Below are 11,091 nucleotides of genomic sequence, written 5' to 3'. Positions count from 1 at the left end.
AAAGAGTGGTTAAACATTGGAACAGGCTGCCCAGGGAAGTGGTTGAGTCCCCATCCCTGGAGGTATTTAAAAGACGAGTAGATGAGGCGCTTAGGGACATGGTTTAGTGGGTGGTGGTGTTGGGTCGATGGTTGGACTCGATGATCTTAGAGGTCTTTTCCAGCCTCAATGATTCTATGATTCAATTCAAATAGTATCAGACATTTGATACTGAAGTTTTTAAATACAAGTGATTAAATAAGGTTGGGGGTTTTTTTTTATTTCTTGACCTATCAGCCATTAACTAACCTTCTTTTCTTTTGTGAAGATTAAAAAAAACAGTTAGGACAGGGGGAAATAACAGCAGTACCAAAACACTAATCCTCTGATGTGTACTGTATTTCTTTTTTTGCTGTACTTTGTTTTGAACAGCAGCCAAGTCATTTACCAGGTAAACTTTACAAAGAAGCCTTCCCTCTTCTACTGTAACAAACAGTAAATCAGTGTGATATAGGTGTAATCAACTATTGACAGCATGAATTCAAGTACTCCATCAGTGCTGCCAAAAGTCCTTTTAGATGTAATAAAATGTCAAACATGCAGGAATATGTTCCCAGCCATCTGGATTTTTTGAAATAAAATCTGGGGATCTAGGCTAGTTATGAACCAGTTTACTGTAAATAATGACGACTTCTCTGGAGGGATCACTCACCAAGTAGTAGTCTGGCTTAGGTTTTTTTAATTACTATTTTCAACTTGTATTAGTTTCTGCATGTGAGACCATGGCAGGGAACAATTTATGTTGCTCTGTGGATCCTTTTTTTTATATTCCTTTAAAGCTGCCTAACAAATAAGACTTGCTGGTTTAGTTTGTCATAGCTTCTACCAGTTCGATCTTGGAAGAGACCTCCAAGCACAAAAAGCCTTGTGCACTTGCCTTTTCTTGTAGAAGTCAGAGCAGCGCTTTTCTTCTGACTTGGCTTCTTTTCAGTTTTGAGCTTCACTTAACATGAAGGGAAGGAAAAGGTCAGAGCAACTTCATTGTGTAAGTTAAACAAGGTTACCAAGCCTACACAATTTATTTACAACAGAATAAATCACACTCTACTTTCCATAAGTATGCTCAAAAATAAAATTAGCCAGATCCTAATAACAATCCCTTAAGAATGAGAACAAGTCCTTTTGTTTCTTTCTCTGATGAAAACAGAACATTGCTTCAGAAATACTTGGACATACTGCAAAAACTCTAAATGGCTTAAGATGAGTTTTGAATCCAGGCACATTCAGCCCCTCACGTTTCATGCCCTGTACCAGCATAAAGGAATGCTGACTCTCTCCCAGACATCCTGACAGGCAAAAAAGCAGGAATGCTTAAGCTTTTAATATGCTTTCCCATATATAATTGAAATGCATTTATTTGGGGAATAATTTACACAGACCAGAATGCCGTATAGGTTGAGTTACTGTGTCTGCAGTTTTCAGATCTGGCTTATTGTTACCTACCAGTGATCTCAAATCAACTAAAAATCAATTCAATAATGCACAATTGCTTAGTTGTAATATTGTACTTTTTTTTAATGATCTGGAATAGTGTAAGATTCTCCTTCACACAGGGCCAGTTTTGATTCCAAAGGACAATTCCGAGACATGGTTTTGTTGTGAATAGAGGTGCCCTAAGAATGAATTATAACCTATATAGGTTAATTTTCATATATAATTTCACCTATAAGGTGAAAATATTTCACCTTTTTTTAGGGTATAACTCGCTTCTCCTTTTCTTGATCAGATGAATTTTCTAAAGAAAAATTCAAATTTTTTTGTCTCAGTGAAAATATGCTAGCTTTTAAATCATCCATCACATGAGTAGAAGAAATGTTAATCTCAATTTCAGGGATTTTTCTCCTGCTTAACTCTCTCTGATCAGGTTACTGGAGAAAACAGCTGGATCATGTCTGCGCTCACCTTAGAAGCCATGCTCAGAACAACCTTGAATTCAGGGCACTGATTGGAGAACCTCGAATGGGAAAGGTAGGAAGGAGCTTGTGAGTAGTATCTTCCTATGCAGCCTCATGAAAAGATTATTGTGGCTGCTAGATAAACACTGGAAAAATAAATGTCTCCCTTTTCTTTATACCTCGACCTGTTTGTGTGTGTAATTTGTTTTGTTTTGTCGTTCCATTTTTTTGTTCAGTCTTTTACTGAAGATTTTTTTTTATGCTTTCCTATGGCAGTTTCTGTTCTTTTCTCCCCCCACAGCTATAAGAGGAGGGCCAGAAAGCCCTTGTTCAGCTGCTTTTATAGTATCCCACAGCAAGCAATCAAGAAAAAGAAGACATCACTGACCTCCGTGTAGTTGGTCAGTTAAATAAGCCCTGCTAGAAATGGGATGTAATGATATGCTTGCCTCTGCTCCGGGCTGGATTATACCAGCAGATAGCAACAATTCTGTTTGGCTACATAGTCTACTTCTAGTATAAACTATACCAGTACCATAGGAACAGGGCATTGCTTTTCTTACTGGAGATTAGTCTGCAGGATGTCACCAAACTGCATTGAAATGATTAAAGGGGTGATAGCAAGAAGGTGGAAAATGGAGATTCTTCCTAAAGAGTCCTAGAAGATAGAGCTGGTATGACTGAAAGATCATTTGGTCGCTGTCCTGAGGGAGGATCAACTCTGCCTAAACTGTTCCTGACAGATGTTTGCCTTGAAGCTTTCCAAACTCACCAACAATGGAGATTTCACAATTGCCCCAGGCAGTCCGCTTCTGCACTCAATTATCCTTGCTGCTCAGCTGCAGTACTGTATTGCTTTCTTTGGCAGCCCTGCTGGGTTAAGGAGTTGCATCCCCTCACACTGCTTCCTAGGTGCTGCCAGCACAACTGCTTGTGGCAATGTCCTGCGGACTGGATGAGCGACTGACCCAGGCTAAAAATAGCTCTGGAGGGAAAAAAAGGCCACCAGTGCTAGTACAAAAGTAGGTTGGCAGTGCGCAGCTGGAAGTGGGATGCAGGCAGAAGTAGGGTTGGGAACTCCTTGAACTGGCATAGCTACTGGGAAGCTTTTTCCCAGTGTCTGACCTAAGCCTCCCTTGTTACAGATCAAACTCACTACTTCTTAGCCTGTCCTGACTGATGTGACACACCAGTCAAAAAAAAACAGTTTTAACACATAGAAATGACTACAGAAAAGTTCATGAATACTGGGGGTCAGAAATCTAATTATCATTTGGCAGATTACACTTTTGGGAGATATGACGCTCCATCAGATACTGTGCATCTGCATTCTATACCCACTGAGGCCTACTGGGTCCACCAATATGTTCAGAAGCTGTAGTACAAGTATAAATGTAAAAGATACCTGCTTGATGGAGATGAAGTATAGGTCCACTGCAACTTGTTTCCTTTGCTAGAGGATTCAAAAACGTATGCCAGAAAAATATTAAATTGCCTAGAGAAGGCTATTCCTGATGCTTCTTAGCCTTTTGTCATTCTATTGTCTTGAAACTACTGCCCCCAAAAGTAACAGAAATGATTCAAAGTAGATGCCATCTGTCTGGGTTTAATGCTGTTTTTTCAGTTTTCCTGCGGATTAGAAATATAATTAACCTTCTCTCAAAATTCTCAACCTGCTGCAATATAGCATTGTCAGCTTCATTCCACTTCTTTATAATCCCTTGTGCACTTATTTATTGGTAACTTCAATAGCCTTCTTGCCAGCACTACTGTCTCAATGAATTGATATAGAAATATATAGAAATATAGCCCACATTTTACTACAGACTGTGCTTCTACAGACTGGTACAACTAAAGCAGCAACCAGTTCTCCTGGAGTAGAGTCCTAAGGACAACACAGCCTTTCATGCAGCTGCAAAATCTGGGTGGAGAATGACTGAACTTTCATGAAACGTAGCATTATTACATCTTTTGGATTCATTTGGCATTTCAGTCATTCTGATATTTCCAGTTACTCAAAATACCACCTGCCCCTTGCTGAGTCAGATGGGAAATGTTGGTACGATATCACAAGTAGGCAAAGGCCACGTGTGATTTTCTGTATTGGCTCCATAATAAACATCATCAGCAAGACTTATGCCTAAAACTACTTCTGTGTACTTTTTGTAAGAGATACTAACGGCTGCTCTTTCCCTCTAGATTAATTCTGCTACCATCCGTGAGGATGACTATGAAGTCACTATTACATTGAATTACGCTCTTGCCATTAACAAGGTCAGTTCGGGGGATGAGGCCCGTTGTTAGGTAGCTGGTCTAAAGCTGTTGCTAGACCAGCCAGTGTAACACTGATACATTTTAAATTCAGGTCTAAACAAGAAATTCTTTTGTTCAGAGGGTGTTAACTCATCGCTTCAGAGAAAGGTATCTTTTTCTTCTTCTGTTGCAGCTGGCTGAACAGGTATCTTTATCTGATTAAGCCAGACTTCATGGTTGTGTTGCTATCATCTTGCATTTCATTAGTTTGCTACTAATATTAACAGTCTTCTTTCAGCTGATGTTGTTTGATCATTCAAGCACCCCTTAGCTCTCGATCTTAGAGCCTCCTTTTCTTCAGTCTGCATATTGTGCTCTTAAGAAACAAGCAGTAATTTTCCATAGTTTGGAGGTAACGTTTGCCAGAGCTCCTGTTAACTGTATTCAAACACTCGAAATTCCTACCTCCAGAATTACCATGTTCCAAAAACCACCCACATACTCATTTCAGCTTTTCAGAGATGAAAATCTACCATTTCAAAGATCCAAAATTCAGACTGTATCTCTTGTGTAGAATCTTTAAAAGCTTACCTTGCCGAGTGGTGCCTGAAAAGGTCTATCACGTAATTTCACAAGTGAGGAGTTAATCAGATCTCTCAAGTGGTAGACACACTTTCATTCGGATGAGAATCTTCATCTCATTAAGTGAGGTTGTTTCACTTTTTTCTTTTTTTAAAAATCAAAACAAATACGTAACACAAGGTTTAGAAAAAAATGCTACGTTATTTTGCCTCAAAGCAGTTCAGTTGCATATAATAATGTCTTATGCTAATTTGAGACCAATATTAAAAGCCTATATATTTTTTCATATGCAACACCACTGTTTTGTGCTACTAAGATTGTAACAGCATTACATGATAATCTGATTAACTGCCTGCATTTGATGATTCTACAGGATATTCATGCTAATAAACCAGTGAAGTTCAGCAGTCATTACCTGAATACTGTAACAGAAGTTGGAGGTGGACAGGATGGCAGTCAGACTAGTTTTGGTGAGATTTTTTTTTCCCCCTCTGTCTTTATGATAGACCATAAATATAGTAGTCAACAACACGGAAATAGCGCTTGAAAGGTTAGACACTGAGATAGGCAAACAAATATACTGGCACATTCTGCGCCTACGTAAGTTGATCTTTAAGTCTCAAAATGTGGCCAAGTTGAGACTTAAGCACTGTACAGACTCTGTCAAAAGCTCATGGGAATGCTTCATCCCTAGAGGACAGCAGGAGAGGCCAGTAAACTGCAGCCGCAGCTCATAGCAGTGTCTTTATTATAGTCATAAAACTTCAGATGCTTTGCATATTCTTTTACAATAGGAGCTATAAATGTCAATATTATCTCTACTTTTGAGCTGTGCCAGAGACTTCAGCTTCGTCACATTTGGCAAAGATAAGAAATGATGAAATACGTTAATTCTAGACCTAGTTTTCAAAGATGCTGAACTTGCATCTCCCATTGGTGTCAGTAACAGCTCAGCATTTTAGGCATCTCATATTGGACTCAGGTTTTCATTAAATCAACTAGCTGTAAAGTCAGCATTAGAATTCAGAAGTTCCTACAGTATAATTTGACATACTTCAGTTCACGTATAAGTTTCAGCCAGTTTGTTCTTCTAATCTGAGACTTGGCAAGCGGCAGCCACGGCACTGGGATCTGGTTTCCTGGAGTGTCAATAATATGACTGTGATTCCAGGCACTCCAGTAGCACCAGCTCAAAGGGTCCCCACATGCTGCGAATTTCCTTATCAACCCTCCTGCACATTGGTAGATCGTGTCTTTTAAAAATAATGGACATACATATCTACTGAAGGTCCTCTAGTCTTGTTCTTAAGTATTTGGGAGCTAAACAGCGTTGAAAAATTGTAAGGTTTTTGGTCAAAACAAATAATGAGTCCGAGTCAAGCCTGCTGAATAGCTGCAGCTAGTTAAAAAAAAAGACTCAACCCCCCCAAACTCCACATTTCATTGAATCTTCATTTCAAAATAGCAAGTTTTTAAGTCTGCCCAAGTGTAAATCTTTTGTTAAAACCAGTCTGATCTGCAACAAATATTTCATCACTTTCTCTTGTAGAAAATTGATAAATATTGCTTTCAACACAAAATAAAATATTGTTGTGGATAAATTATTTCCAGATCTCTCCCCCAAGTTCTTGTTAGGATACTGACTTTGCTTTGAATTAACACTCGTTTGCCTTTCTTGGTAGGCAAAGAAGATCATAATCTTTTCCATTCAAGAGGCAAAATAAAGAGAACAAAGTCAAGAACACTTACAGAAAAAGAAGATAAGCTCCCCGTACGTATCTTCTGCCAGTACAGGAAAAACTACCTATAGAGCAGCACTAACATGAAGGAGGGCATCCAAGGGTAAAAACAGAAAGCTTTTAACACTGATTGGGGTGGGGGGGAGGAAAGGGGACAAAAGTTCAACTTAATATAAAACCTGAAAATTGGTAGCTGACTTTTATTACAGAACTGGAAATAGCCAAACATTGTTGCTACCAAGAGCTTAATTAGATTGTTGCTCACATTTTTGGACCCATTCTGTTTTACTGACACAGCATTATGCCTAAAGACTGTTGCAGACTGATTTTGTTACAGGTTTTTCTCAGAAGCGACATCAGATGGAGGCATTATCGTCTTCCCTTGACCCTTATTACTTGGTTTGACTCCATAGGACATACCCTTGGCTGTGCTAGAACCACTGTTCGCACAGTCAGACTGTGAACTAGACAGGGGAAGATGATCTACACAACAAGCTTTGAAGTCAACTCAGTTTTCCCATCAAGCTGAGATGTCAGCACAACCGAGGGCTAGCTTAATGCAAGAAGCAAGGCTTTATTTCCACTAGAGACCAAATATCCTGGAAGCACTGCCTACTAAATGGATTGTCAGTAATGGCATGGAAAATTTCAAAAGGGAAACGTGCGTTAGTCTAAGCTTGGATCCATTAGCCAACTCAACAGGTGGAGGAAGATAGAGCTTTGTGATGAGTCCAGAGATAAAAATGCTTGGTCAAGTGATTGGGCCTTCAAAAGGGGAGAGGAAGAGGTGGAAGGCTAGGAAGAGATAAAAGGAAAAGGTTTTAGGTTTTGTTGTTTCTTTGTTGTTTTAAGATTTAGTAAACTAACTTCTGTGAGGCAAAACGTATTAATTTTTAAAATAAAATACTTCCACAAGTTCTGGAAGCTTCAACCTTTAATCCTAAAGCAAAGAACTTGTGCCCATGTTTAATTTTACTGTGGTAAGCAGATGTTTGTACAGCCCTGGAGAGCTGCATTGATGTAAAGCTAATCATTTGCAGATACGTTTGCTGAATCAAGACCTCAATAGTGAGATATTAGCCTGGGTTATCCAACACTTGCTCAGATTCAGAAAGACATTCCCACAGAAGGGTCATGGATTAGTAATACTGAGGCTCAGCTACACTGCATTCATGCCACTGTGTGCATTTTCCACCTTTACTCAAAGGCAGAATACGGCCTACCTGCTTGTATTTTCACTATGTGAAATGTTACTGGCTATTTTCTGTGTTTCCACAGCCAGAGTCCAGACAACTGCTGGACGAACTGGGTCCAAATGGGAAAGGAAGAATCACCTTGGTAGAACAATTGATCAGTGAAGTAAGTTACTGCTTGCTGAAGTTTCCCTTTCCAACTCACTGACCATTTACTGCATGAATATTAGCTTGGTATGCAACTTCAACTTTATGCTTAGGAGGCAACATCCTTGCAATACAACTGACTGTCTTCAGATTGAAAGAGCATTTTAGAGAAGCAGCAGCCTATTTTACATTTGTATATGTTCTCCCCAAATTTCTATTTGGCCAGTGTGTAAGCCATTCTCCTCTGGGTTTGTCAAGGCCATACAGAAAGAAAAATACATCAATTTTATAGTTTAGGGTCAAGTCCTCTGCATAGCAAAAGCAAGCATAACCTCTACCTTTTTGCTGTATGGTACGGTGCATCCTGACTGTGGGATCTAGTTTTATTGCTCTTGTTACATGCATTTACTCTGGCTTTGAGCTAGATGACAAACATTTTCAGAAGAAACATGAAGAAAAAAATACCACACAATTTGAACATTTCTGTCTTGAGCATAAAGTCCATTTTCAAACCAAATTGGCATAATACTAAAACAAGGTGGAAGCTGAAGAATCTTTATGGCTTTTAACAGCTCACCTTCCCTCTCCTGTGCATTCCAGGGAGCTGACCCAAACTGCATCAGTGACGAGGACCGACCTGCTCTCACAGTTGCTGTCCTTAACAAGCACGCAGAAGCAATCTCCCTTCTTGTGCAGAAAGGTGCTGACATTGACCAGCAGTCAGGACCGTAAGTGAGCATTGATTCTTTGCCTCGGGTCTTTTGAAGTTTTACCAAAAAAGCACTTGTGCTCCAACTTTAGAGAGGATTAACCTCCCACCTCTCCTCCACAAATCTGTAGTCGAGAAGCTCCTTTCAAAGCCAAATTTAAAGAAAGCCAACCTGCAACTGAGCAAAGATAATAGTATTCACAGTCCTTCTTTCAGCTGCCAGCTTTGAAGATTTCTCATAATTTCTGTTAGGAAAGCTGCTGTTCTATTCAACTCCTTCCCCTATCCACTTCCAACTTAATACAATAAACCACACTAAAGCCTACAAAAAAAAAAAAATCACTGCAATTCCTAGTGTATTCTATATCCTCCTATTCATTTTCCTTAGTTTAATTTGCTAGACCACTTCTCCATGTGCCAGAACAGTGTCCTTAAGTAATAAGTACATTGCTCATTCCTCCTATGCAGGCACAACAACACTGCTCTCCATGAGGCAGTTCTGCTTGGACTGGAGGGAGAGGAGTGCGTCCGAGTCCTGCTACAGTAAGTACTGCAGCTGAGCCTCTAGCTCAGCTACAGGCTACCCACAGTCTGCTTGCACAGATCTAGTTGGCAATACTGAAGGGCCAGAGCCTGCCCGAGGCTCAGCGCTCTCATCTCACAGTTGTATCCCTGCAGGAAGAGGCATCCAGAAATTCTGAAGTTACTCTGCATCAACATTTACCTACAAGCCACTTCACTAATTCCAGTAACTTGGAATGAATTTAAGTAGCTTAAAACAATCTGTTCTTTACTTACAGCTGCAATGCAAGCATAAAAAAGAAGAATGCAAAAGGGCAATCGGCATACGATTTGGCTGTTACAGCTGGAAATAATGAAGTTATTTCATTGTTCGTAAGTAAGCTTGGACAGGGAATGTCGGACATCAGCGTGTGATTGCAACCGCCTTTTCCCCAAGATGGAGCTGGAGGTTCTTTGAGTTTGGGAGCACCTAAGCACACGCGTCCAGTTCTGTCTGCAGACTTCATAACCCCGTACAATCAACTCAGGCCCTGTAACAGCCAACTATTTTGTACAAGGTTCCCCCATTCCTTCCCAGCAGTTCAGAGCACAATTCTTCACTGTCTGCGCTCTGTTCTGCAGGATTTATTTTCTTTTCCAAACCTCTGCAAGGAGAGAGACCAACCAAACCTTCTAAGGCACAAGGACGTTTTAAGAAGACCTGATGAACACTGCTTAAGACAGTTTGACACTCAAGTAATAGCACTGCAAGCTGTACTTTGATTAGCTTATTTTCTGTTTTGAGGTTAAAATGGCATTCAGTGCAGCTCACTGCATTAAAGGTTAGATTCTTTTCCTCCAGAAAACTGAGTAAAATTACTTTGCAGTTTTGCCTTCAACTTTTATTTATAAATGCACCAACATGAGGCAGCAGCCAACTACAAATAGAAGTTTACAAGGATACCAGGCACACTAAGATTTGGTATAATTAGATATTATTAGCCAGAATCCTAAATCCCTGAAGGAGTTTTAAAACTCCTTCCCCTTTTTATTTCCAAAAGTATCCAAAAGCATTGGTATATTCAGTATAAAAATGGAAGTGCCTGCCAGCTCTTGCAAGAAACACAAGTTTCTGCACCAGAGCTACCAGCATCTCCAAAATGGAAACAACTGGGTTTAAAAAAAAAAAAGAACAAATAAAACCACAAGTAGTAATCCTTAATTGAACCAACAGGAAGAACAGGAGAATCCCTGCAAAAAAAGATTACGTATGCAGGGCATCAAACCCCAGGTACTTCCCAGACAGACTCAGGTGAGTGACGGAGAATTCAGCCTGCTTCTCACAGAGACGGCCATTCTGAAAGCAGTCTCGGGAAACACAGTCATTCCGTCAAATTGGCAGTGCCAGTGCAGACATACAAGACAGATGTCACCGGCAAGTGAGAAGCTACAGTAGCCTAGGGGACCAGATTCTCTATGTCACGACGCACACTCTTGGCTGCATCTTCAACCTCGGTCACCTTCTGAGAAATTTCTTTTTTCTGCAAAGAATAAAAATAACATATTACTGTCTACCACTAAATTGAGCATCGTTCAGCTTCAAGGGGAAAGTGGGCTACGTCTCCCACAAGGCAAAGGCTGAGAACCGGGAGTCGGGAAGCAACAAACCACTTTGGCAGTACTGTGGTAAGGAACCAAGAGGCCAGCTAAACAATCCCAAAACTAGAAACTAAGTAACACTTCCAGAGTCACGGGGGTGTAGAAGAACATCACGGTACAGATGCGTACGTACAATTGCATTTTTCATTCGTTCTTTGTCCAGCTTCAGGAATTCCTGCAGTGTCAGGTTGGTAGGATCTTTCTGAAGGGAGAGAAAAGCGCAGCCCGCGGAGTGTTTTTTGTGTTCCTTCCTGAAAAGAGGGAAAAGGAAAAAAAAAAAAAAAAAGAAAGAAAAGTAGCTCACAGCAAGACACACGCAGCCGTTCTTCCCTGCCAGGCATCTCGGTCACCAGCAGCGGTTCCACCTCTGCCGC

General features: G+C 40.3%; 1 protein-coding gene and 1 long non-coding RNA gene across 2 annotated transcripts in view; one reads left to right on the top strand and one right to left on the bottom strand.

Moving 5' to 3' along the window:
- DZANK1 (double zinc ribbon and ankyrin repeat domains 1) overlaps positions 1 to 9,493 on the top strand; it is a 28,936-nt gene extending 19,443 nt beyond the window's left edge. Inside the window, exons 13-20 of the mRNA XM_009281563.2 lie at positions 1,904 to 2,007; positions 4,134 to 4,208; positions 5,143 to 5,239; positions 6,452 to 6,540; positions 7,787 to 7,867; positions 8,449 to 8,576; positions 9,026 to 9,100; positions 9,358 to 9,493. Coding sequence (XP_009279838.1) covers positions 1,904 to 2,007; positions 4,134 to 4,208; positions 5,143 to 5,239; positions 6,452 to 6,540; positions 7,787 to 7,867; positions 8,449 to 8,576; positions 9,026 to 9,100; positions 9,358 to 9,493 — 785 coding nt within the window. The remainder of the gene's footprint in view (positions 1 to 1,903; positions 2,008 to 4,133; positions 4,209 to 5,142; positions 5,240 to 6,451; positions 6,541 to 7,786; positions 7,868 to 8,448; positions 8,577 to 9,025; positions 9,101 to 9,357) is intronic.
- Positions 9,494 to 9,937: 444 nt separating this feature from the next.
- LOC109279517 lies at positions 9,938 to 10,974 on the bottom strand. The gene is made up of 2 exons (XR_002086213.1): positions 10,851 to 10,974; positions 9,938 to 10,599 (listed from the first exon to the last, which is right to left on the bottom strand). It is a non-coding gene; the product is annotated as an uncharacterized LOC109279517 (long non-coding RNA).
- Positions 10,975 to 11,091: the final 117 nt, after the last annotated feature.

Source organism: Aptenodytes forsteri, unplaced genomic scaffold (genome assembly GCF_000699145.1).
Source record: "Aptenodytes forsteri isolate BGI_AS27 unplaced genomic scaffold, ASM69914v1 Scaffold283, whole genome shotgun sequence".
Taxonomy (NCBI): domain Eukaryota; kingdom Metazoa; phylum Chordata; class Aves; order Sphenisciformes; family Spheniscidae; genus Aptenodytes; species Aptenodytes forsteri.
The sequence above is the reverse complement of the archived record's forward strand: the minus strand, read 5'-3'. Positions and strand labels throughout refer to the sequence as shown.